This window comes from Anguilla rostrata, chromosome 3, assembly GCF_018555375.3.
Source record: "Anguilla rostrata isolate EN2019 chromosome 3, ASM1855537v3, whole genome shotgun sequence".
Classification (NCBI taxonomy): Eukaryota; Metazoa; Chordata; class Actinopteri; order Anguilliformes; family Anguillidae; genus Anguilla; species Anguilla rostrata.
This window is the reverse complement of record NC_057935.1, coordinates 58463494-58482850: the sequence shown is the minus strand read 5'-3', so window position 1 is coordinate 58482850 and position 19357 is coordinate 58463494. Positions and strand designations below refer to the sequence as shown.

The 19357-nt window shown below is 48.3% G+C and overlaps 1 protein-coding gene across 4 annotated transcripts; it reads right to left on the bottom strand.

Moving 5' to 3' along the window:
• Window positions 1–747: 747 nt before the first annotated feature.
• spmap2 (sperm microtubule associated protein 2) lies at window positions 748–10676 on the bottom strand. Of its 4 annotated transcripts, none has more exons than XM_064328700.1 (7): window positions 10456–10676; window positions 9770–9844; window positions 9374–9435; window positions 8720–8786; window positions 7410–7536; window positions 5175–5334; window positions 748–2366 (listed from the first exon to the last, which is right to left on the bottom strand). In XM_064328700.1, the coding sequence occupies exons 1-7, from the start codon at window positions 10596–10598 to the stop codon at window positions 2125–2127; spliced, it is 876 nt and encodes a 291-aa protein (XP_064184770.1). In that variant the 5' UTR covers window positions 10599–10676; the 3' UTR covers window positions 748–2124. The 4 variants fall into 4 exon arrangements, with proteins under 4 accessions (XP_064184770.1, XP_064184775.1, XP_064184774.1 ...); XM_064328705.1 differs by lacking the exon at window positions 10456–10676 and adding an exon at window positions 10237–10447; XM_064328704.1 differs by lacking the exon at window positions 10456–10676 and adding an exon at window positions 10237–10446 and having other exon boundaries at window positions 9770–9916.
• Window positions 10677–19357: the final 8681 nt, after the last annotated feature.

Sequence of the window (19357 nt, the reverse complement as noted above, 5' to 3'; positions counted from 1 at the left end):
TTTCAAACATTAAAATGTTCTGTGCCAAAATGCAATGCAATTAACCGATTGGATTTCTCCGTCACAGCTGCAACTTGTAACTTAAAATGTGGGCTGTAGGTCAGACAAGAGTAAGACTGTAATTAAACCCCTGCGCTTGAATAATTTGACACCACAACCCAATTCCCTGACAAGGCTTACAATAATCAGTCGTATGCTCCAATAAAAAAAGTTTAATATAAAATCAAACATCACTCGGGAGGTTGCAATGTCTAGAAAGAGCCGTTAGAATGGTTTAAAGCGGCCATTCACCAGTGTGTCTGTGTTGGAGAAATAAAATGCGGCGGAAACGTTTTAATTTTTCAGAGAGTATACCTGCAAATCCAAATCCATGAAATTCAGCTTGCTCGTTGTCTCGCCCTGCAAAGGGTCTGACAAATTTTAAATAAGGAGCATTAGGTCCATACGGTCCAGTCAGACACTTTGTTCAATTTGAGGGTAACTTTTTTACGTGAACAGCTTAAAAAAATATATATGTTATAGAACATTATATAACATACACAACTCAGGCAAACAGAGGGGCTCAAAAACATTAAAAGGAGAGGAACTCTAAATTAAAGACCACAAAACCGACGTTAAACCATGAAGACCGTTGATGACAGGAAGTGATGTCACAGGTGCACAGCTTTGGATCAACTGTTAAAAGTGGCAACTTTACCATCAGCCTCTCAAAAACCAAGATATAATCTGAAAAGCATAGCCATGGCAGTTTTTTAAGAATGATTATTTTATTTAACTTAGATACAGGTGTTAACATCCAGTTATACAATGGGGGAATATTTTTGCAAGTCTTAAATGTATTACATATTACAGTATACACACACAGTGCATTTTTTCCCTGTTGTTTTAAAGCATGGTTTCAGGGTCATGTCAGATACAATGCCCAGAACCAGACAGGCAACATGGGCTCACACACTAAAACCAAGTTGTTTACTGTGGCAAGTTGTTTATGTCACAAAATGTTTGTACGTTCATCTTTTGTGTTTGTCTCGCTACTCTCACACCAGGGATGAAATAGGTCTACAGTGCTGTTATTCCACAGACACCAGCAGAGAAGCGGGATGTGATACTGAATCCTGGAATATGTTTTTGGTTATTAAATCAAAATGAATTAAAATGTGGATCACCCAGCATTACCTGTAAAATTCCTTTTTTTTTTTTTACGGTCTTTACGTCAATTGTAATAAAACAAACAACAAAGAAACATCTTTTCAAAAGCAACTCTTTTCAAGCAATGATTTTATGTTACCTCCTTGTTCATATTTCATATTTCATATATAACTGTATATTTCCAAATGCACAAAGGTAACACAATGGTGTTGCAGTAACCTGAGAATCACAGGTGAGTGATCACCAGAAAAAATGTGGGTTAGTTCATCAGCATAAATAAGCAGTTTAAAGGTAAGTTCTCAGCCTTGTCTGTTCGTAGATTGTGAGGCACCGTTGGTGTGGAGCTGATGAAGGGATAGCTTCTTCATGAAATCTGCATTTTACTGGGTGTAAGACAACTCCTTTTTCAAAGAAATATTAGCTGATTCACCAACGAGGTGGCGAAAGGTTTGGTTATTTAGCTATAAAGATGCAACTGGATACATCCCTGAATGATCGTTAAAAAAAAAGGATATTTGGGAGGAGAGCCTGGCAGGACATTGGGGAGGAGGAGTTCCCTGGACGTTATTGGGAGGCGATGTGGAAGAACATTTGGTAGGAGATATTGTCTGGATGTTTGGGGGGAAACGTTTCAGGGATGTTCGGGAGTGAATGTTGCTAGACCATGGCTGCCCAACCCTGTCCCTGGACATCTACCAATCGGTAGGTTGGTTCACTCCAGCCCTAGCAAAGCACACCTCATTCAACAGCTAGAGATCTCACTGAGCTGCTAATCAGTAGAATCAGGTGTGCCAAAATTAAGGTTGAAGTGAAAATCCTACAGGATGAAAGATCTCCAGGAGCAGGGCTGGGCAGCGCTGCTCTAGACGTTTAGGCGATGCTGGAGGGATCCTTTCGGAGAACACGTTTTGGAGGACGCTCAGTAGGGGGCGCTAGAGAGGAGAGCGCTGCCCTGTCCCTCCCGTTTGGCCACGCCTACTTCTGCCAGCGTTTCCGTGGTAACGGCTCGCTGAGCTCCAGGACCCTGGGCGTGGCGCTGGCCCGGCAGGCGGCCGGCCGGACGGTGAAGGGGTCGTACCCCTTCTCCTGCACCTTGCGCAGTTTGGGCTGGGCCAGGACCTGCACCCTGTCGCTGGCCACCGCCTCCCGCGCCGGGCCCAGGACGGGCCAGGACACCGGCCGGCCCTGCTGGTACTGAGGGTGAGTGAGCTTGGGCACTGAAGGGGGAGAGAGAGAGAGAGAGTGAGGGGGGTGAGGGCGAGGGGAGGGGGAGGAGGGAGTGGAGAGGGAGGGGGAAGGGGGGGAGAGAGGGGGAGAGAGGGAGGGAGGGGGGGAGGGGGGGAGAGAGGGAGTGGAGAGGGAGGGGGGAGGGGGGGAGGAAGAGGGGGAGAGAGGCAGAGGGGGAGAGGAAGAGAGTGAGGGGGGAGGGGGAGGGGATAGCGAGAGGGGGTGGAGAGAGGGGGGACAGAGAGAGGGGAAGAAAGTGAGGGAGGGGGAGGGGAGGGGATAGAGAGAGGGGGGTGGAGAGGGGGACAGAGAGAGAGAGAGAGAGAAGAGAAGGGGACGAGAGAGAGAGGAAGAGTGAGGGGGGAGAGAGAGGAGAAGGGGGGAAAAGAGACAGGATAAGAATAATAGAGAGAGAGAGAGAGAGAGAGAGAGAGAAGGGGGACAGAGAGTAATAGAGAAAAGGGGAGAGAGAGTGATGGAAGAAACGTTTATTTAGACAGATATAAAGTGTGCATTACCATTATTTTTAATAACACTAGTGACAGTGTTCATTTCTGCAATCATTGCTAATAATTTTATTCTGGCCCTGTAATTATTGGCATCACTGCTGATTTGTTTATGTTACTGTTATAACTAAACATATTATAAAACAGCATAAACACTGTTAGTTATTATAGTTGTATCATTTATTGATAAACTCTGTGTGCTCAGAGGCATTAAAAATGCAAGTCTGCATACAGAAAGCATGCATGTTGAAATTAAATCTTCATTTGAGTCTGAGAGTAAAGGAAGGGCAGGGTTGGTTGGAGAACAGTTTCATTACGAATGAGGAGAAGACCGTTTGGGAGAGAGCACAGAGACACAGAGAGCACAGAGACACAGAGAGCATAGAGACACAGAGAGCACAGAGAGCACAGAGACACAGAGAGCATAGAGACACAGAGAGCACAGAGACACAGAGAGCACAGAGACACAGAGAGCATAGAGACACAGAGAGCACAGAGACACAGAGACACAGAGAGCACAGAGACACAGAGAGCACAGAGAGACACAGAGACACAGAGAGCACAGAGAGAACAGAGAGCACAGAGAGCAAGAGACACAGAGAGCACAGAGACACAGAGACACAGAGAGCACAGAGACACAGAGCAGAGAGCACAGAGACACAGAGGCACAGAGACACAGAGACACAGAGAGCACAAGAAGACACAAGACAGAGCACAGAGAGCACAGAGACACAGAGACACAGAGAGCACAGAGAGACACAGAGAGCACAGAGAGCATAGAGACACAGAGGACAGACAAGAGCACACACACGAGCACAGAGACACAGAGACACAGAGAGCATAGAGACACAGAGAGCACAGAGAGCATAGAGACACAGAGAGCACAGAGAGCATAGAGAGCACAGAGAGCAAGAGACACAGAGACACAGAGACACAGAGACACAGAGACACAGAGACACAGAGACACAGAGACACAGAGACACAGAGAGCACAGAGACACAGAGACACAGAGAGCACAGAGAGCACAGAGAGCACAGAGACACAGAGACACAGAGACACAGAGAGCACAGAGAGCACAGAGACACAGAGACACAGAGAGCATAGAGACACAGAGAGCACAGAGAGCACAGAGAGCACAGAGACACAGAGACACAGAGACACAGAGAGCACAGAGAGCACAGAGACACAGAGACACAGAGACACAGAGACACAGAGAGCACAGAGAGGACAGAGACACAGAGAGCACAGAGACACAGAGACACAGAGACACAGAGAGCACAGAGACACAGAGACACAGAGAGCACAGAGACACAGAGACACAGAGAGCACAGAGAGCACAGAGAGCACAGAGACACAGAGACACAGAGACACAGAGAGCACAGAGAGCACAGAGAGCACAGAGACACAGAGACACAGAGAGCACAGAGACACAGAGACACAGAGAGCATAGAGACACAGAGAGCACAGAGACACAGAGGCACAGAGACACAGAGAGCACAGAGACTCAGAGAGCACAGAGACACAGAGACACAGAGACACAGAGAGCACAGAGACACAGAGAGCACAGAGACACATAGAGCACAGAGACACAGAGAGCACAGAGACACAGAGAGCACAGAGAGCATAGAGACACAGAGAGCACAGAGACACAGAGAGCACAGAGACACAGAGAGCACAGAGACACAGAGAGCATAGAGACACAGAGACACAGAGAGCACAGAGACACAGAGACACAGAGAGCACAGAGAGCACAGAGACACAGAGAGCACAGAGAGCATAGAGACACAGAGAGCACAGAGACACAGAGAGCACAGAGACACAGAGACACAGAGAGCACAGAGACACAGAGAGCACAGAGACACAGAGAGCATAGAGAGCACAGAGGCACAGAGACACAGAGACACAGAGAGCACAGAGAGCACAGAGACACAGAGAGCATAGAGACACAGAGAGCACAGAGACACAGAGAGCACAGAGAGCACAGAGACACAGAGAGCACAGAGACACAGAGAGCACAGAGACACAGAGAGCATAGAGACACAGAGAGCATAGCCGGCTGGTCACATTTATTTTCCCGAAAACAATTACCCTCGACTGTGTTCACGTGACTTTCTCACTTCCTCCAGCAGAAACAGGCGAGCCATTACACCCGGCTCTTTCACGGCTTGGGACGTGACTCACCGAGGGAGGGGGGGGGGGGGTAGGGGGGGGGGGGGGCAGGTGTGGACTGTGACTCCCAGGCCCCAGGTAAATGGGGGGGGGGCAGGGTTATGGTTTGGGACAGTGGCTCACCGGCGAGGTGGTGAATTCGGGTGGACGGGGTCCGCGTCCTCAGGCCGGAGAGGGACGGCCGGGCGTCGCCCAGCAGCAGCGAAGGGGGCCTGGTCTTCCTGGGGCAAGCCAGCTCACACACCCGGGAGCTGGGCACTGTAGAGCGGGCAGACGGCTTCGGCTGCAGAGGGGTAACAGAGGGGTAATGGAGTGGTCACGTGGGAGTGATAGAGGGGTGATAGAGCAGTGATAGAGGGGTAATGGAGTGGTCACATGGGAGTGATAGAGGGGTAATAGAGCAGTGATAGAGGGGTAATAGAGTGGTCACATGGGAGTGATAGAGGGGTAACAGAGCAGTGATAGAGGGGTGATAGAGCAGTGATAGAGGGGTAATAGAGTGGTCACATGGGAGTGATAGAGGGGTGATAGAGCAGTGATAGAGGGGTAATAGAGTGGTCACATGGGAGTGATAGAGGGGTGATAGAGCAGTGATAGAGGGGTAATAGAGTGGTCACGTGGGAGTGATAGAGGGGTGATAGAGCAGTGATAGAGGGGTAATAGAGTGGTCACATGGGAGTGATAGAGGGGTAATAGAGCAGTGATAGAGGGGTAATAGAGTGGTCACATGGGAGTGATAGAGGGGTAATAGAGCAGTGATAGAGGGGTAACAGAGTGGTCACATGGGAGTGATAGAGGGGTAAGAGAGTGGTCATTTGGGAGAGATAGAGGGGTGACAGAGGGGTAAGAGAGTGGTCACAGAAGTTATAGAGGAGTAACAGCGTGGTCACACGGGAGTGGTAGATGGGTGACAGGGGTGACAGAGTGGTCACATAGAAGTTATAGAGGAGTGATAGAGTGGTCACATGGGAGAGATAGAGGGGTAATAGAGTGGTCACATGGGAGTCATAGAGGGGTAACAGAGTGGTCACATGGGAGTGATACAGAAGTTATAGCAGGGTGACAGAAGGATGACGTAGGGTTAAAACAGCACAGAAGAAATTAGTGACTCCTGAAACTGTCAGATTGTGTTTGCAAAGAAGAAGAAAAAGTTCAATAAAAAAGTAAATACCAGGATTTAATCAGAACTTGCCCTTAAGTTTTGTTTTTGAACTGAAAAATCTGCACATGGAACATGTTTGTTATTCAACGCTAAGGACAGATATTGATTTAATTCAGGCCAATTTTCACTGCCTCTGTTGTGCTGTAGCTCATCAGATACCAGTGGTATTTATAAGACATGCAATCCATTTAATCAAAATCTAAAGCAAGTTCATTTTTCTTTCTACAACTTACCAGAAACTGGAAAAAAAGCCTCCTTATTCATTTCTGGACATTGGAGGAATACGAACTATTAGTGCTTACAAATATTCTTTTGCGTTATTTATTCAAAAATCTTCATACGAACCTGGCAGGGGTCCCGAAATACGCTCTGCACATTTTACTGCTTCTCCTCTCTCTGTTTCTTTCAACGAGAGTTTTGTTTAATGAGGCAGCACGGGATTTTCATAACAAAAAGCACCTGTCCCCCTTTTAAGAGGTCGCTAACTCAGCGCAGGTCCATTGCCTTACACAGGAAACGGCTGCAGGCAGAGCAGAGTGGGCAACTCTGTATCTAAGAAGGCAGTTTTGTCTGAGGCAGTGTCGCCTTGTGAAAGGGCTGGCCATTATCCACACCACGGAAAAGGAAAACTTTAAATACCAGGGAGGCGTGCGGGGGTGGCAGTGCAGACAGACAGACTATATCAAACGCTGCTTTTCTCTAAGCACAGCACCCCCAGCCTGAGCGGCGTGGTGAGGGTTTGAATCCAGAGCGCGGAGCAGGTCGATGCGCCAGACCAGGGCTGGCGTTTCAGCTGTCAGTAGCCTGGCCCCCCGGCGGCCATTTTAACAGAGAGGAGAAGAGAAAAAAACGAAAGAAACCTGCGAATCTGCTGGCGACGCGTCGCTGGAACGAGAGCGAAACAGAAAGAGGAAGCGAGGCGGGCGTGGGAGACCCGCTGAGCGCGATCGCCAAAAAGAAAAAAAAGAAAAAAAAAGAAAAAAGAAGAGGCCCAGCTCGTCAGCCAGATCAGAGAGGAGGGAAAGGAGAACCGGGTTTCACAGTCGTTCAAAAGGTGACTTTTTAGAAAACGAAAGTGCGATCGAAGATACGAGACGAAGACAGAACCCACGGCCAAGCAGGAGAGTAAGGGAGACAAGGAAAGGAGAAGTGGCCACCGGGTCCACAGTGTGGAGGAGGGAGGGTGCATTACTCACTTTGGCCAGCAGGGGGCGACCGGGCTGCCAGCCCTGGACGGGAAGGCGGGGCTGAGCCAGGGAACAGACTCTCTCTGATGGGGCACCTCTGAGTGCTGCAGCGGTCACCTCCCATACGGGGGGCCTCCTGAGAAAGGACCAAGCAGGAGGGAGAGAGGGAGGGAGGGACGGAGGGACAGAGAGAGGGAGGAGAGTGAGAGTGAGGGAGAGGGACCGAGCAGGAGGGAGAGAGGGAGGGACAGAGAGGGAAGGAAGGGAAGGCAGATAGAGGGAGGAGAGTGAGAGGGAGGGAGAGGGAGGGGGAGGGACCGAGCAGGAGGGAGAGAGGGAGGGACAGAGAGGGAAGGACAGATACAGGGAGGAGAGTGAGATGGAGGGAGAGGGACCGAGCAGGATGGAGAGAGAGGGAGAGGAGGAGGATAGTGAGAGGAAGAGAGGGAGTCGATAGAGAGGGGACAGGGAGAAGGAAGAGAGAGGGGTGAGGGGAGAGCAGGAGAGAGGACAGGGGGAGAGAAGAGAGAGCAGGGGAGAGAAGAGAGAGAAGGAATAGGAGAGGAGAGGAGGACGGATTGCAAAGAAAAGACGTGAGAGGTAAATAAACAGATCTGCTAATAAAGATGATGGAAGAGGGATGGACAGAGGGATGGGGCAGAGAGAGAGAGAAGGAGAGGCAGAAAGAAAGGGAGCAAAAGTGGAAGGGAGAGAGGAGAGGGGGGAGAAAGGGACAGCGGGGGAAGGAAAGATTGCGAGAGAGGGGGAGGATAAAAGAGATTTAAAGGGAGAAAGACAGAAAAATAAGGAGGAGAGACAAAGGGAGGGGGAACCAAGAGGATGGAACGGGAGAGCGAGGGAGGAGAGACGGAAAAAAGAAGAAACAGTAACAGAGCTTGAAATGTGGTCACTTGTGCTTCCCGAAGTTCATTGGCTTAAATGCTTTTATGAAATTGATCTGAATGCAATACACCAGGGTAATATTTATACGATGTATCTGACAGCGAGAGAGAGAGAAAAGAGTGAGGTGAGAGAGAGAGATGGAGGGGAAGAGAGGGAGAGAAAGAGAGGAAGGGGATGAGTGAGAGAGAGAGAGTGGGAGAAAGGAGCAGGTTAGACTGTGACAGCAGGTAACAGCACAGGTACAGAGACACCTGTGTGTGCGGGGGGGGGGGGTCAGAGGTGGGTCGGGGGGGGGGGGCATTTGAGACAAGATAAATGAGGGCAGTGTAATAAGAGATGGAGGAAGAGAGACGGAACAGACAATCCCCCCCCCCCCCACAACACACACAGTGACGAACGGGTGGCGAGCTCGTCACCTGTTGTCCTGAAATCCGGCTCGGGGGGGCTTGCCGTCACACAGCGCCAACCAGCGGGGCGTCAGCTCTACGCCCAAAACACAGATCACCAAAAAAAAAAAAGGGGGGCCGTTAAAATCGTTCGTGTCACACAGACGCAGTTACACGACACTGTAGAGATAAGACACTCAGTTAACCCAATCAAGCACTGTTCAGCACTGGTGTGACATGTCATCGGACCAAGCACAGAGCAGGAAAAACACCATCAAGCAGAAAAACTCCCATCCATCTATTACTTATACCACCTCGATTAACACCGGCTGGGGTGGCTGATCCCTGCATGCGGTGGTCAAGAGGTAGGAACACAACTTGGACAGGTTTCCAGACCATCACAGGGCACACACACACACACACACACACACCATTCACTTGCACAGTCACACCTACGGGGCAATTTAGACTCTCCAATTAGCCTAACCTGCATGTCCTTGCATTGTGGAAGGACACTGACATGTACATGGGGAGAACATGCAAACTCCACACAGAAAGGCCCCGGCCGGGATTCGAACCCATGACTATCTTGCCGTGAGGTCGGTGCTATCCTCTGCACCACCATGCCAGCGAAACCTTTTGTATTTACTTAATTGTTCGTTTGTTTATTTGTTTGTTTTGTACCGAAGGTGGTTGGGCCTCCTCTTCTTCTCCCAGGCAGTTCGTCCAGCCAGTACACTGACCGACTGCGAATAAAGCAAACGCAACAGAAAGATCTGCAAGCAGCTCACGCAGCTGTGTACAAAAATGACAAAAACTTCCACGAGTGTCACATGATATCATGCAGCGGACCATATACAAACAATAATGCGCACATGTAGATGTGTACACACACACGCACATTCATGCAGAAACAGATTATACAAGCTCTGCTTTTTTCATTTGCAACAAATAAAAAATGAATTAAGTAGATATGAGAAAGCCGGAGGTTAGGACAAATTCCGTATTCATTTCCTTTCTGCAAAATTTGGGAAGGGCACGCGTCAGACATTATTATGTGCTTGGTGTTTGCTACTGTACCGGTCGGGCCATTTCAGGTGGCTCGGTTTCGGCCTCGCGAGCTGTTCTATACGGGTGGCCATGGACTGACAGCCACTGCACGAGAACAGAGGACATCACAATTCAGAACCCAGGGGTCGTTCAGCCATTCTAAATCCACAACTGCTCCTCAAAGTAAAAAGAAGGAAGAAGAAGAAGTAAAATTATGTTGGCTGTATAATGAGTAATTTAAGAAGACCTATGCTTCCGTAAACAATGCGTCTCGCCAAGGGCATAGTGATCAAAGCGATATCCACGTGATCACAGCCTGGTCCCGCATTCCATTGTTCGTTTTGAGAAAGTTTGTTACACCGTAACAGCGATGCAAACACCGCTCTGAAGTCCTGTATAAAATCATATAGTGCACGCTGTGCGTTGTAACATGAACGCGCCGTAAAGGGTGAGTTAGATTTACAACACTAGCAATGAAAAAGTCCGCTATCTCCTACCTGGCTGCCGCTCCTTGTGCAATTGCAAAGCTTAGCTTCCTCACGCAGATACCACGGTTACTTGGCAACAGCAGACGCGGTGACCAACATGTGAACGACAGCAGTTTTTAAGTTATTTCAATTGTAAGTTATTTGCTTATCGTTAAATATGTATACATAACTGGAACACTTCTTATTAGAATGGAGCAAGAAGAAACAGTTCATAACAGTTGTACATGCCTGTTCGTTACGTTTACATAGCTGGAAATGGAGAGAAGGCGGTCTTGGGAAAGTCGCCCTCCGGTTGTGAGGGATTTAACGCCGTGTTGGTTTGAAAATGATACTTCACCAGTCCTATGACGTGTGCCTTTTGAAGTCAACATAATGATAGTTTAGAATGACACGACTAAGCATCTGTCTGACACCGTCAATCAAATGAGCCGATAGCGCTTGGTCGCGTTGTGACGTCATAGAAAGAACCATCACATTCACAATGTCAAATAGGTTAAACCTGCAATTATTTTAAAACACGATGAACACTTAAGCTGTGCAATATGAAACCGACGCTATCGTTTTTCAATTCTCAAACTCTTTGTAACCTCTTAATGGCATAGATTTTCTACTGAGTCGATCATCCTATTATGTATTATTTATTATTGGCCTTAAAATGCAATTTGTTATGGTCTGTTATAATTGGGAAATCTGCAGTGGGGCGCGTGATCCCGTTGGAGATTTTGCACACTTCACTGAAGAAGATAAACACACAGAACAATCATTGGCTTATCCTGGGGTCACGTGGGACTAAGGTCACGCTAAAGTCGTAGATCAGATTAAGGTTTGCTCACCAAACAGACTCAAATAAAACAGGATTTAAAAAAAAATCATGATGTATTTCCAGAAACTTTATTCAGTCTTATTAAAGTTTGCCAAATAATTATTTGACCAAGGTATGGCAGTGACTCACCTCGCGTCAGCTGCTCAAACCATTGTTCCCATTGTCCCACAAATGATAGCAACACCAGCTGGCTACTTTCCCCTAGATTATCATTTTCATTCTTAGTTTCCTCGTTTTACAGGAATGGCTTTTTCAAGTTGTTGGATGACAGTTTTCCTGTGTAATTTAAAATTCTACAGAAATGATATTTCTAACTAATAGGGCCCTGAGATATACTCTCGAGACACCAGTAAAATTCATTCAGATTGCAGGCCATTTTAAAATAGGTTTCTGTGTACAACAATATTCAACATTATTGTTATATTTTGTCTACGTTTGGTGAAACAACTTGATTGTTTGTTCATAGTCGATTTGAGAGGTGAAGGATTTTATCAAGACAACTATCTGAAGTTTTTTTCGAGATGTGAGGCATTTGACCGCCGTGTCTGCTGGCTGAAACCCCTAGGTCCCAGGAGCTTTGCCTCGCTGTGTCTCCTAGGGACAATACTGGACTTGGATTAAACTTTGATAACTGGCGTTATTTGGCGACGTCTTGTTGTCGCATACGTACAGAAGGGGCCTTTCGTCTGGCAAACTAGGTATCCTTCGTCGTAAAAGGACGTTTTGTCTGTATGGGCATTTGTAGCTTAGTGAGCTGCAGCTCTATACTCGATTAAGCCTAGGAATAAATAAATAAATATAATCACTGTCTTAACGCTACCAGGAATTGTGTGCTGCAGAAACTGAAACATTTAGCGGGATGAAGACTTTGGCCTCTTGGGGGGCGCAAAGACAACTTTTGAGTTGTTTGTTATCATGAGTCCGTAGCGTTTGTGGGGTGGGGGGGGGGGGGGGGGTAATGGATGGTTGTACTCAAATGAGCGTGAAAAAACATACTTTTTTTTTTCTCGGAATACCGCCATTTCTTTCTGGTTGCCAGGAAGAATGAGGGAAGTGGGGGGAGGGGGCAAGGGGGGGGGGGGGGGATTTCCAAGCAGTGTCCACGTAGAGTCCAGCTGTAGGGCTGAAAACCCCCTTGGAGTGAAGAATCCCTTATGGAAATGCTATATGCTTATATTATCAAGAGAATGTGACTCTTCATAAGTACATAATACATATTTGTAATATACACACACAATACCCACAAATATGCACTATCACATGTATTATATTTTGCAATGTATTGTACTATGCGAGACATTTACAGTATATACACGGAAGTGGGCACTTTTTTGGTACACCCATCTAGGTATACTTACTAGTACTAAAAGGACGCCCCTTTTGTCTTAATTTTGGGCATTTCTGTTAGCTGTTAGCTGAGTCTGCCAGTTCTCCTATGACTTCTCTCATTCACAAGGTGTTTTTTTACCCAAACAACTGCTGCTCAAAATCGCTTATATCACACATATAGCCCATTCTGATGTTTGAACAAAAGAACTACAAAAACTCTTTAAATAAACCACCTCTTCTTTTTTAAGGCACAGGCTATATGCTCTGACCAACAGGTGTACCTAATAAAGTGGTCATTGTGTATATTCCATATTTTTTCCATTTTGCCTTGGGGGGAAACAAATGACATACTATGTACTTAACATTCCACAAGGGGGAGCTCTTGTTCCAGGAAAACCAGATGAAGGCAATGCTGAGTGCCTCACTAGTAGATTTTCTAGGGTTTTATGTGAGGCTATGTGGGTTTTCTTTTTTGTCTCTCTGTGTCTCCTGGCCTCAGTCCACACCTTAACAGCCCCAGTAACGGTGGATTTAATTAAAATATTGTGTGGGCACATCTGTGTCGTAAGGCGTCCCAGATTGAGGATGGGGGGTGGGGGTGGGGGTGGGGGGGGGGGGGGGGCGGTGGTGGTAGGGGTGACAGGATAGCCAGCCTCATTTTGGCTGTGCCCGTGCCCCCTGCTCTGAAAACCGGGGGGTGGTTCGGTTCAGTTCCCATTCTGCTGATCTCGAGGCCTGTGCCAGCGTCCCGGATCGCTCTCTCTCCCCGTGCGCTTCCTGCCACTGATCTGAGATCAGCGGCCTGCCGTGTCCTGCGGAGAGCCGACCCAGGACCAGCGGCGAAGCAGGGACGTCCCGTGGCCGGGCCGGAGAAGGGGGCGGGGGCGGGGGGGCGTGGGGGTGGCGGGTTAACGTGTTTTTTGGCGCAGTTTCGCGGTTTCTGGGATGCCGCCACCCCCTCTGTTCCCAGCCCCGCTCTTCACCACAAGCCCCGTCTCTGTTTATCCTCCCGTCCGCGTTGTCTGCTCTCTGGTAATCACGGACATAACTGTAAAATGTTTGGGGTTTTCCTTTTCTTTTCCTTTTTTTTTATTGCTCCCTCATCTTGAAAAAACATCTGTGTCTGATTTCCCACACAATCTGATGGAATGTCTTCAGTGCTGAAGACTTCATTTTCACTTTCTTTCTTTTTTTCATCTGTCACGCACTCTTTTTGCTCATCCTGTTCTTCTTTCTGTGCTCTTTCCATCTCTTATTTGGTCTGCCTCACTCCACCTCTCCTCCTCTTTTTCGCTCACATCTTCTTTCCTTCCCATCCTCTTCTTTTCGGCTCTCAGGAACCTATCCCCCCTTCTGCCCTGCACCCCCGCACCTCACCCTCTCCCTTGCTCCCCTTTCACCCAAATTACCCAGCCCCCCGATACTTACATCCCTCCCTCTCTCTGTCTCTGTCACTCTTTTTCTCTCTTTTTTCCCATTATCTTCCTCTCTCTCTCAGAGAGCGAGGTCATCAATTGTGTTGATGATTTGTGACTTAGGTTTATTCATTTTTTCCTTTTTGATGTTGTTTTTGGTTTTATGGTCTCTCTCTCTCTCCCCCTTTCTATCTCCCTCTGTTTCTCTTTCTCTCTCCCCCTCCCTCTCTCCTTTGCCCTCTCTCTCTCTCTCTCTCTCATTATAAACAGGATGTCCCAGTGCCCATGGACCTGAGACCACTGAAACAGTCGTGATCAGATAACAAGATGGACAGATAACTTCCATCCTGTCTCTACCTCTTTCTGTCTTTTTTACTCGTGCTTCCTCTTTCGTTCTCTTTCGCCCTCCCTTTCTCTCTCACTTCTTCTCTCTCTTCTTTCTCTGTCGGTCTCTCTCGCTCCCTCTCTTTTTCTCTTCCTCTCTCTTCCTTTCTTTTTCCTCTCTCCATCTCCCTGCCATTCCCTCTGTCCCGCCTCCGTCTCCGTCACCATCAAAGTGTACATTTCCTATTGTGAGGTCACCTATTGTGACGTCACAGCTGTAAAGATGGCAAAGGATTGTTGTCCGCTGATAAACTGTCCTGCCGCTCCAATTGCTAACACAGAAAAGGGCCCAGTAATAAAAGGACCGCTTCTTAGAGCCAGTGGGAAAAGCCGCTCCGTGGTCATGTTGTTTTTGAACGACCTGGCTGAATTTTGCGAGACGTCGCGAGGAGGAAGCGAGTGTTTATGTCTGTAAGAATCGGCGAGGGGGGGCAGGCGGAGAGTTTGGGTCCTGTGGACAGACTTATGGGACCCTGGGGGCATTGAGCTGGCACAGTGTCACACACGGCTCTCGGCCCCCACGCAACATCATCATCATCCTCATCATCATCGTCATCATTAACTCCACTGACGTCCACGTGAGAGAAATGAGATACCCACACGCTGTACTGCAATAAGTATTGTGCTGCAAGCAACCTTTTGACCCTCAGGCACAGCTAAAGGAGCTAGCTAGCTGCACCTGATGAAGACCTTTTGAGGCTGACTGGTCATTTGCTCCATTAAATTGCTTTGGGAACATTTTACCCGTTAAAGAGGTAGGCTTTTTCTTAGAATGTTGTCTCAAAATTCCAAGTCAGCGTTCTAGAACTCCGTTGCTCTCCGTCACCAGTATCGACTGTTACACATCAGCATTAGAGTGTTCGGGCAAGACCATTCTAATCGCATACTTGTGATCTTACACCTTTAAGGGTTAATAGTAGTGCCTGTAGTCTTCCTGACAAAAACACATTAATTTAAAAGTTTAATTTTACTGACAGGAGTTGTGAAACAATAAAATGGTGGTGAGCGGACGTGAAGCTGGGGGTTGAAAGAATGCGTGAGGTTTTTGCGCTTTTGTGTTTTGTGTTCCCAGAACTGGCCGAACTGCCCTGGTATTGACCCCCAGATCAGCATTCTATAAATTTACTGTGGGGGGGGGGGGGGACATTGTGGTTTTTGTGGCGCCATTGGGGGAGGAGTCCTTGCCTTATAAGGTCACAATAGAGTCCAGTTATGATGGGCATTTCCTGTGCGGCTGACTCCGTGTGGACCGTGATAGCATGCAGCTATAGCGACGGGACGGGCTTCTGGGGCTCGGCCAGCTTAGACGTGGCTGAAACGCGGATATTTGTTAAATAGATTATGTATACGCGTCTCAGTAACAGTGAAATGTTCAGCGTTAATTCAGCTCTTAACGGAGCACATATGAGTCCAGCTGGGACCGAATGTTCTCTGTGAGAGTTGATTTCTCACGGAACATTTTACTGTGTCTTCTGTCATTGCCGAGGTCTCCCGAGCGTACAATACACAGCTAGCTGATGCCCAGCTGTCAGCCCGCCACCGTCCACATGCTGTCTGCCCTCCGGTCCGTTTATTTTAACACCAAATTCCACTGGAGTCAGTGTCCCCCCCCACCCTCGCCCCCTGCCCACCCTCGCCCTCACATTCCCGTATACGTACAGCCCTCTCACACAGAACCTTTACTGCTAGCCTTTCTCCTGCTGCACTGAACCATGGAAACACCTCCCCCCCCCCCCCCGCTGCCCTCACACACCTGCAGCAGATGTGCAGAGGCTGCTCCCAGAGGAGGATTTGGGGGAGGGGGGTGATGTGTTCCTCAGCTGCTCCAATGCTGTGCTGCTTTCTTTTCACCAGATTTTACAATTATTATTATTATTGTTATTATTATTATTATGGTGCTGCTTTTTGCCACCTTTCAAAGTGTGTCTGTTTAGACCATGATTGCTCACTTTGATTGATTTGTCCAGGTTGTCAATGAAATATGGGCCATCATAACTCAGAGAATGTGAGTGAGGCCACAAGGGATTATGGGAGATGTTGTTCATGAGAACTCACATGCCTGCTGGATCAGCTAAATAAGCCTCTACCTCTGCAGATCTCACTAACTGCCTTTTTAGTGTGACATCACTTCCTGCGGACCCCAATCCCACCCCTCCACCCCCCCCCCCCCACTCTCTCCCCTGGGTTCTCCCAATCACCTCTCCCCCATTGTAATCTCGTGAGAAATGTTGGGAACGAGATAACAAAGAACAGAACACAAAAGGAGAGTCACAGCCCTGTAAGGGGTCAACAAAATCGTTCACACGTGCCGGCTAATTACCCATAATCCCGGGGTGCCTTGCTTTAAAACTCTGAGGCTCTTTCTGGAACTGAATTTATCTGGTATCACGTTGGTTTTCAGATAGTCCCTTTTTAATGGCATCCTATGGAGTCTGATTCCATACAGAGTCAATCTCTGCTTGGAGTCAGTCGTCCCACAACAAGGCTCTCTTAAACTCCTAAAGACCCAGAAGAAGAAGGGCTGAAGTATTTTTTCTGCACAATGCAAGTGTCTTGGATGACAAAAACAAATTGCAGTGAAAATATATTTAAAAAAATATTATAGATTAATGACCTCCAGTTGCAAACGCCTCTGTTCCAGAAAGAAAAAAAAAATTAATTGCTTTAAGAATTTTTATTTATTTATTTATTTATTTGTTTAAATCCAGTGGTAGTCACGCTTGTCCTTGGAAAGCCTTTTGTGGTTTTCATTTTTTTTTAAACTTTAATCATCAACCAGTTGGGACCTGAGAAATCACAGGGCGGAGGGCAGAGCTGGGTCACATGACATGTCTCTCTCACCGGTGACCTAATCAGCTGCAGGCAGGCAAGATCAGAGTGCAATAATTAAAGATGTGCGTGCGATACTGATGTTTCAGAGACAGAGAGTGAGTCAGCCATGCACTCATGGATCAGGATGCCAGGAATCAGAAGGGTTTTTTTATTATTATTATTGTGGTGTTGGGGGGTTTTGGGGATGGGGTGGGGGGGGCGGGGGTGGAGGGCTGCACCACTGGGACCATCCAGGCATTCACACATGGAAACATTCCCCACAGCTCTCCCAGGACATTCTCCGACATTCTAAACATCGCCCAAAACCCACGAGGCAAGAGCGGTGGCCGTGTGGTGGGGGGGGGGGGTGTGCAGACCTAATTTCTCAGAAAGGGGGTGAGCGGGGTTGAGAGGGGGGAAGGGGAGGGGGGGGGTGATTAGCATCTTGTTGAGGCAATGGAAAATGAGGCAATGATTCAAACTGCGTGCCCCCAGGGAAACATGCCATGCTGCGGCATACGGCAAACGTGTGGGATTCTGGGGCAGTCTGCCGCAATGAGAAACCATGTTACACCGAAATATCCTGAGAGACTGAACGCCCCGTCCCCCCCCCAACCCCCCCAGGCTAGCCCCTCCCACCCCCAACATCTCCAACAGTGCTCCACTGCCACCATTACCTGCTGGATGTTACAGTCTGATGGAGATCAGTTGCATGTTAGGCTTTAAATTTGCATCGTTTCATAGGAGAAGTGTGAAGCATCACCTCCTCGACCAGGGGCCCACAGCTTCCGTCCCGGAATGGCCAGTGGTACATAACCAAATTTTGTTCCAAGTCATTATTCTGACTTACTCATTTAAATTTTTTTAGAAAGCCGTAGATGCACCCAAGGCTGGTTGGTTTCTACACTGGACCACGTTCAAACTATTTCACAGAGGACCCGGTGCACAGGACTGCCGCTGTGGTTCATGTCGTTATCAGGAGTGTCAGACCAAATGAATAATTGAGGTTTATTAAATAATTAAGAGCCGAAGTTGGCGTGAAATCCCGAGCAGGCTGGCCTCTTCGGTGCACCCGTGTCCCAGGCTAATCTCGGTGAAATATCGCTGTTGCTGCTCCCCTCTGGACGTCTTCTGATTCCTGGGCCAGCCTGACGGATAAAATATGGGCGGCCGTTTTAAAAATAACATCAAGTGTTGCTTTAAATGACCCCTGATAAGGAAGCCCTCTATAACCCCTGAGGCCATAATTCACGCTGAAGTCCCCCCCCCCTCACTGTGTCCCCCCGCACAACCCCACCACCCCCCCACCGCGTCGTCACTGGCAAAAGCATTCCCCATCACTGTCTCCTCTCTGTTTGACCGAGTCATCGTGTTTCTTCAAGTTCTTACGCTAAGCGCTGCAGAGCTGTAAAACCGCCACAGTTTTTATTGCCTTCTTGATCAAACGATACCGAAGAGAAGCCGGGGCCAGGCAGGAAGTGGCTCTGCGTGATGTGGACAGGGCCCAGCTCACGGCCCCCCGGCCGACGCATTCAGCCGCGAATGGGTTCAACTCGTCCCCCTTGTGCAATCCGCTCCGATGAGAGAGACCGCAGTGTGTGTGTGAGTGTGTGTGTGAGTGTGTGTGTGTGTGAGTGTGTGTGTGTGTGAGTGTGTGTGTGTGTGAGTGTGAGTGTGAGTCTGTGCGTGTGTGTGTGAGTGTGTGTGTGTGAGTGTGCGCGTGTGTGAGTGTGCGCGTGTGTGAGTGTGTGTGTGTGTGTGTGTGTTTGTATGAGTGTGTGTGCGTGAGTGTGTGTGTGTGTGTGTGTGTGTGTGTGTGTGTGAGTGTGTGAGTGTGTGTGTGTGTGTGTGTGTGTGTGTGTGAGTGTGTGTGTGTTGTGAGTGTGTGTGTGACTGTGTGTGTGTGCTGTGTGTGTGAGTGTGTGTGTGTGTGTGTGTGTGTGTGTGTGTGTGTGTGTATGAGTGTGTGTGTGAGTGTGAGTGTGTGTAGGTGTGTGTGTGTGTTTGTGTGTGTGTGTAGTGTGTGAGTGTGTGAGTGTGTGTGTGTGTGTGTGTGTGTGTGTATGAGTGTGTGTGTGACTGCATGTGTGTGTGATTGTGTGTGTGTGAGTGTGTGAGTGTTGGTCTGTGTGTGTGTGTGTGTGTGTGTATGAGTGTGTGTGTGACTGTGTGTGTGTGAGTGTGTGTTGTGTGTGTGTGTGTGTGTGTTGTGTGTGAGTGTGTGTGTGTGTGTGTGTGTGTGTGAGTGTGTGTGTATGTGTGTGTGAGTGTGTGTGTGTGTGTGTGTGAGTGTGTGTGTGTGTGTGTGTGTGTCTCTCTGTCTGTCTCTCAGTGGACAAGTTTGCATGTGCGGGTGCATGTCTGTCCA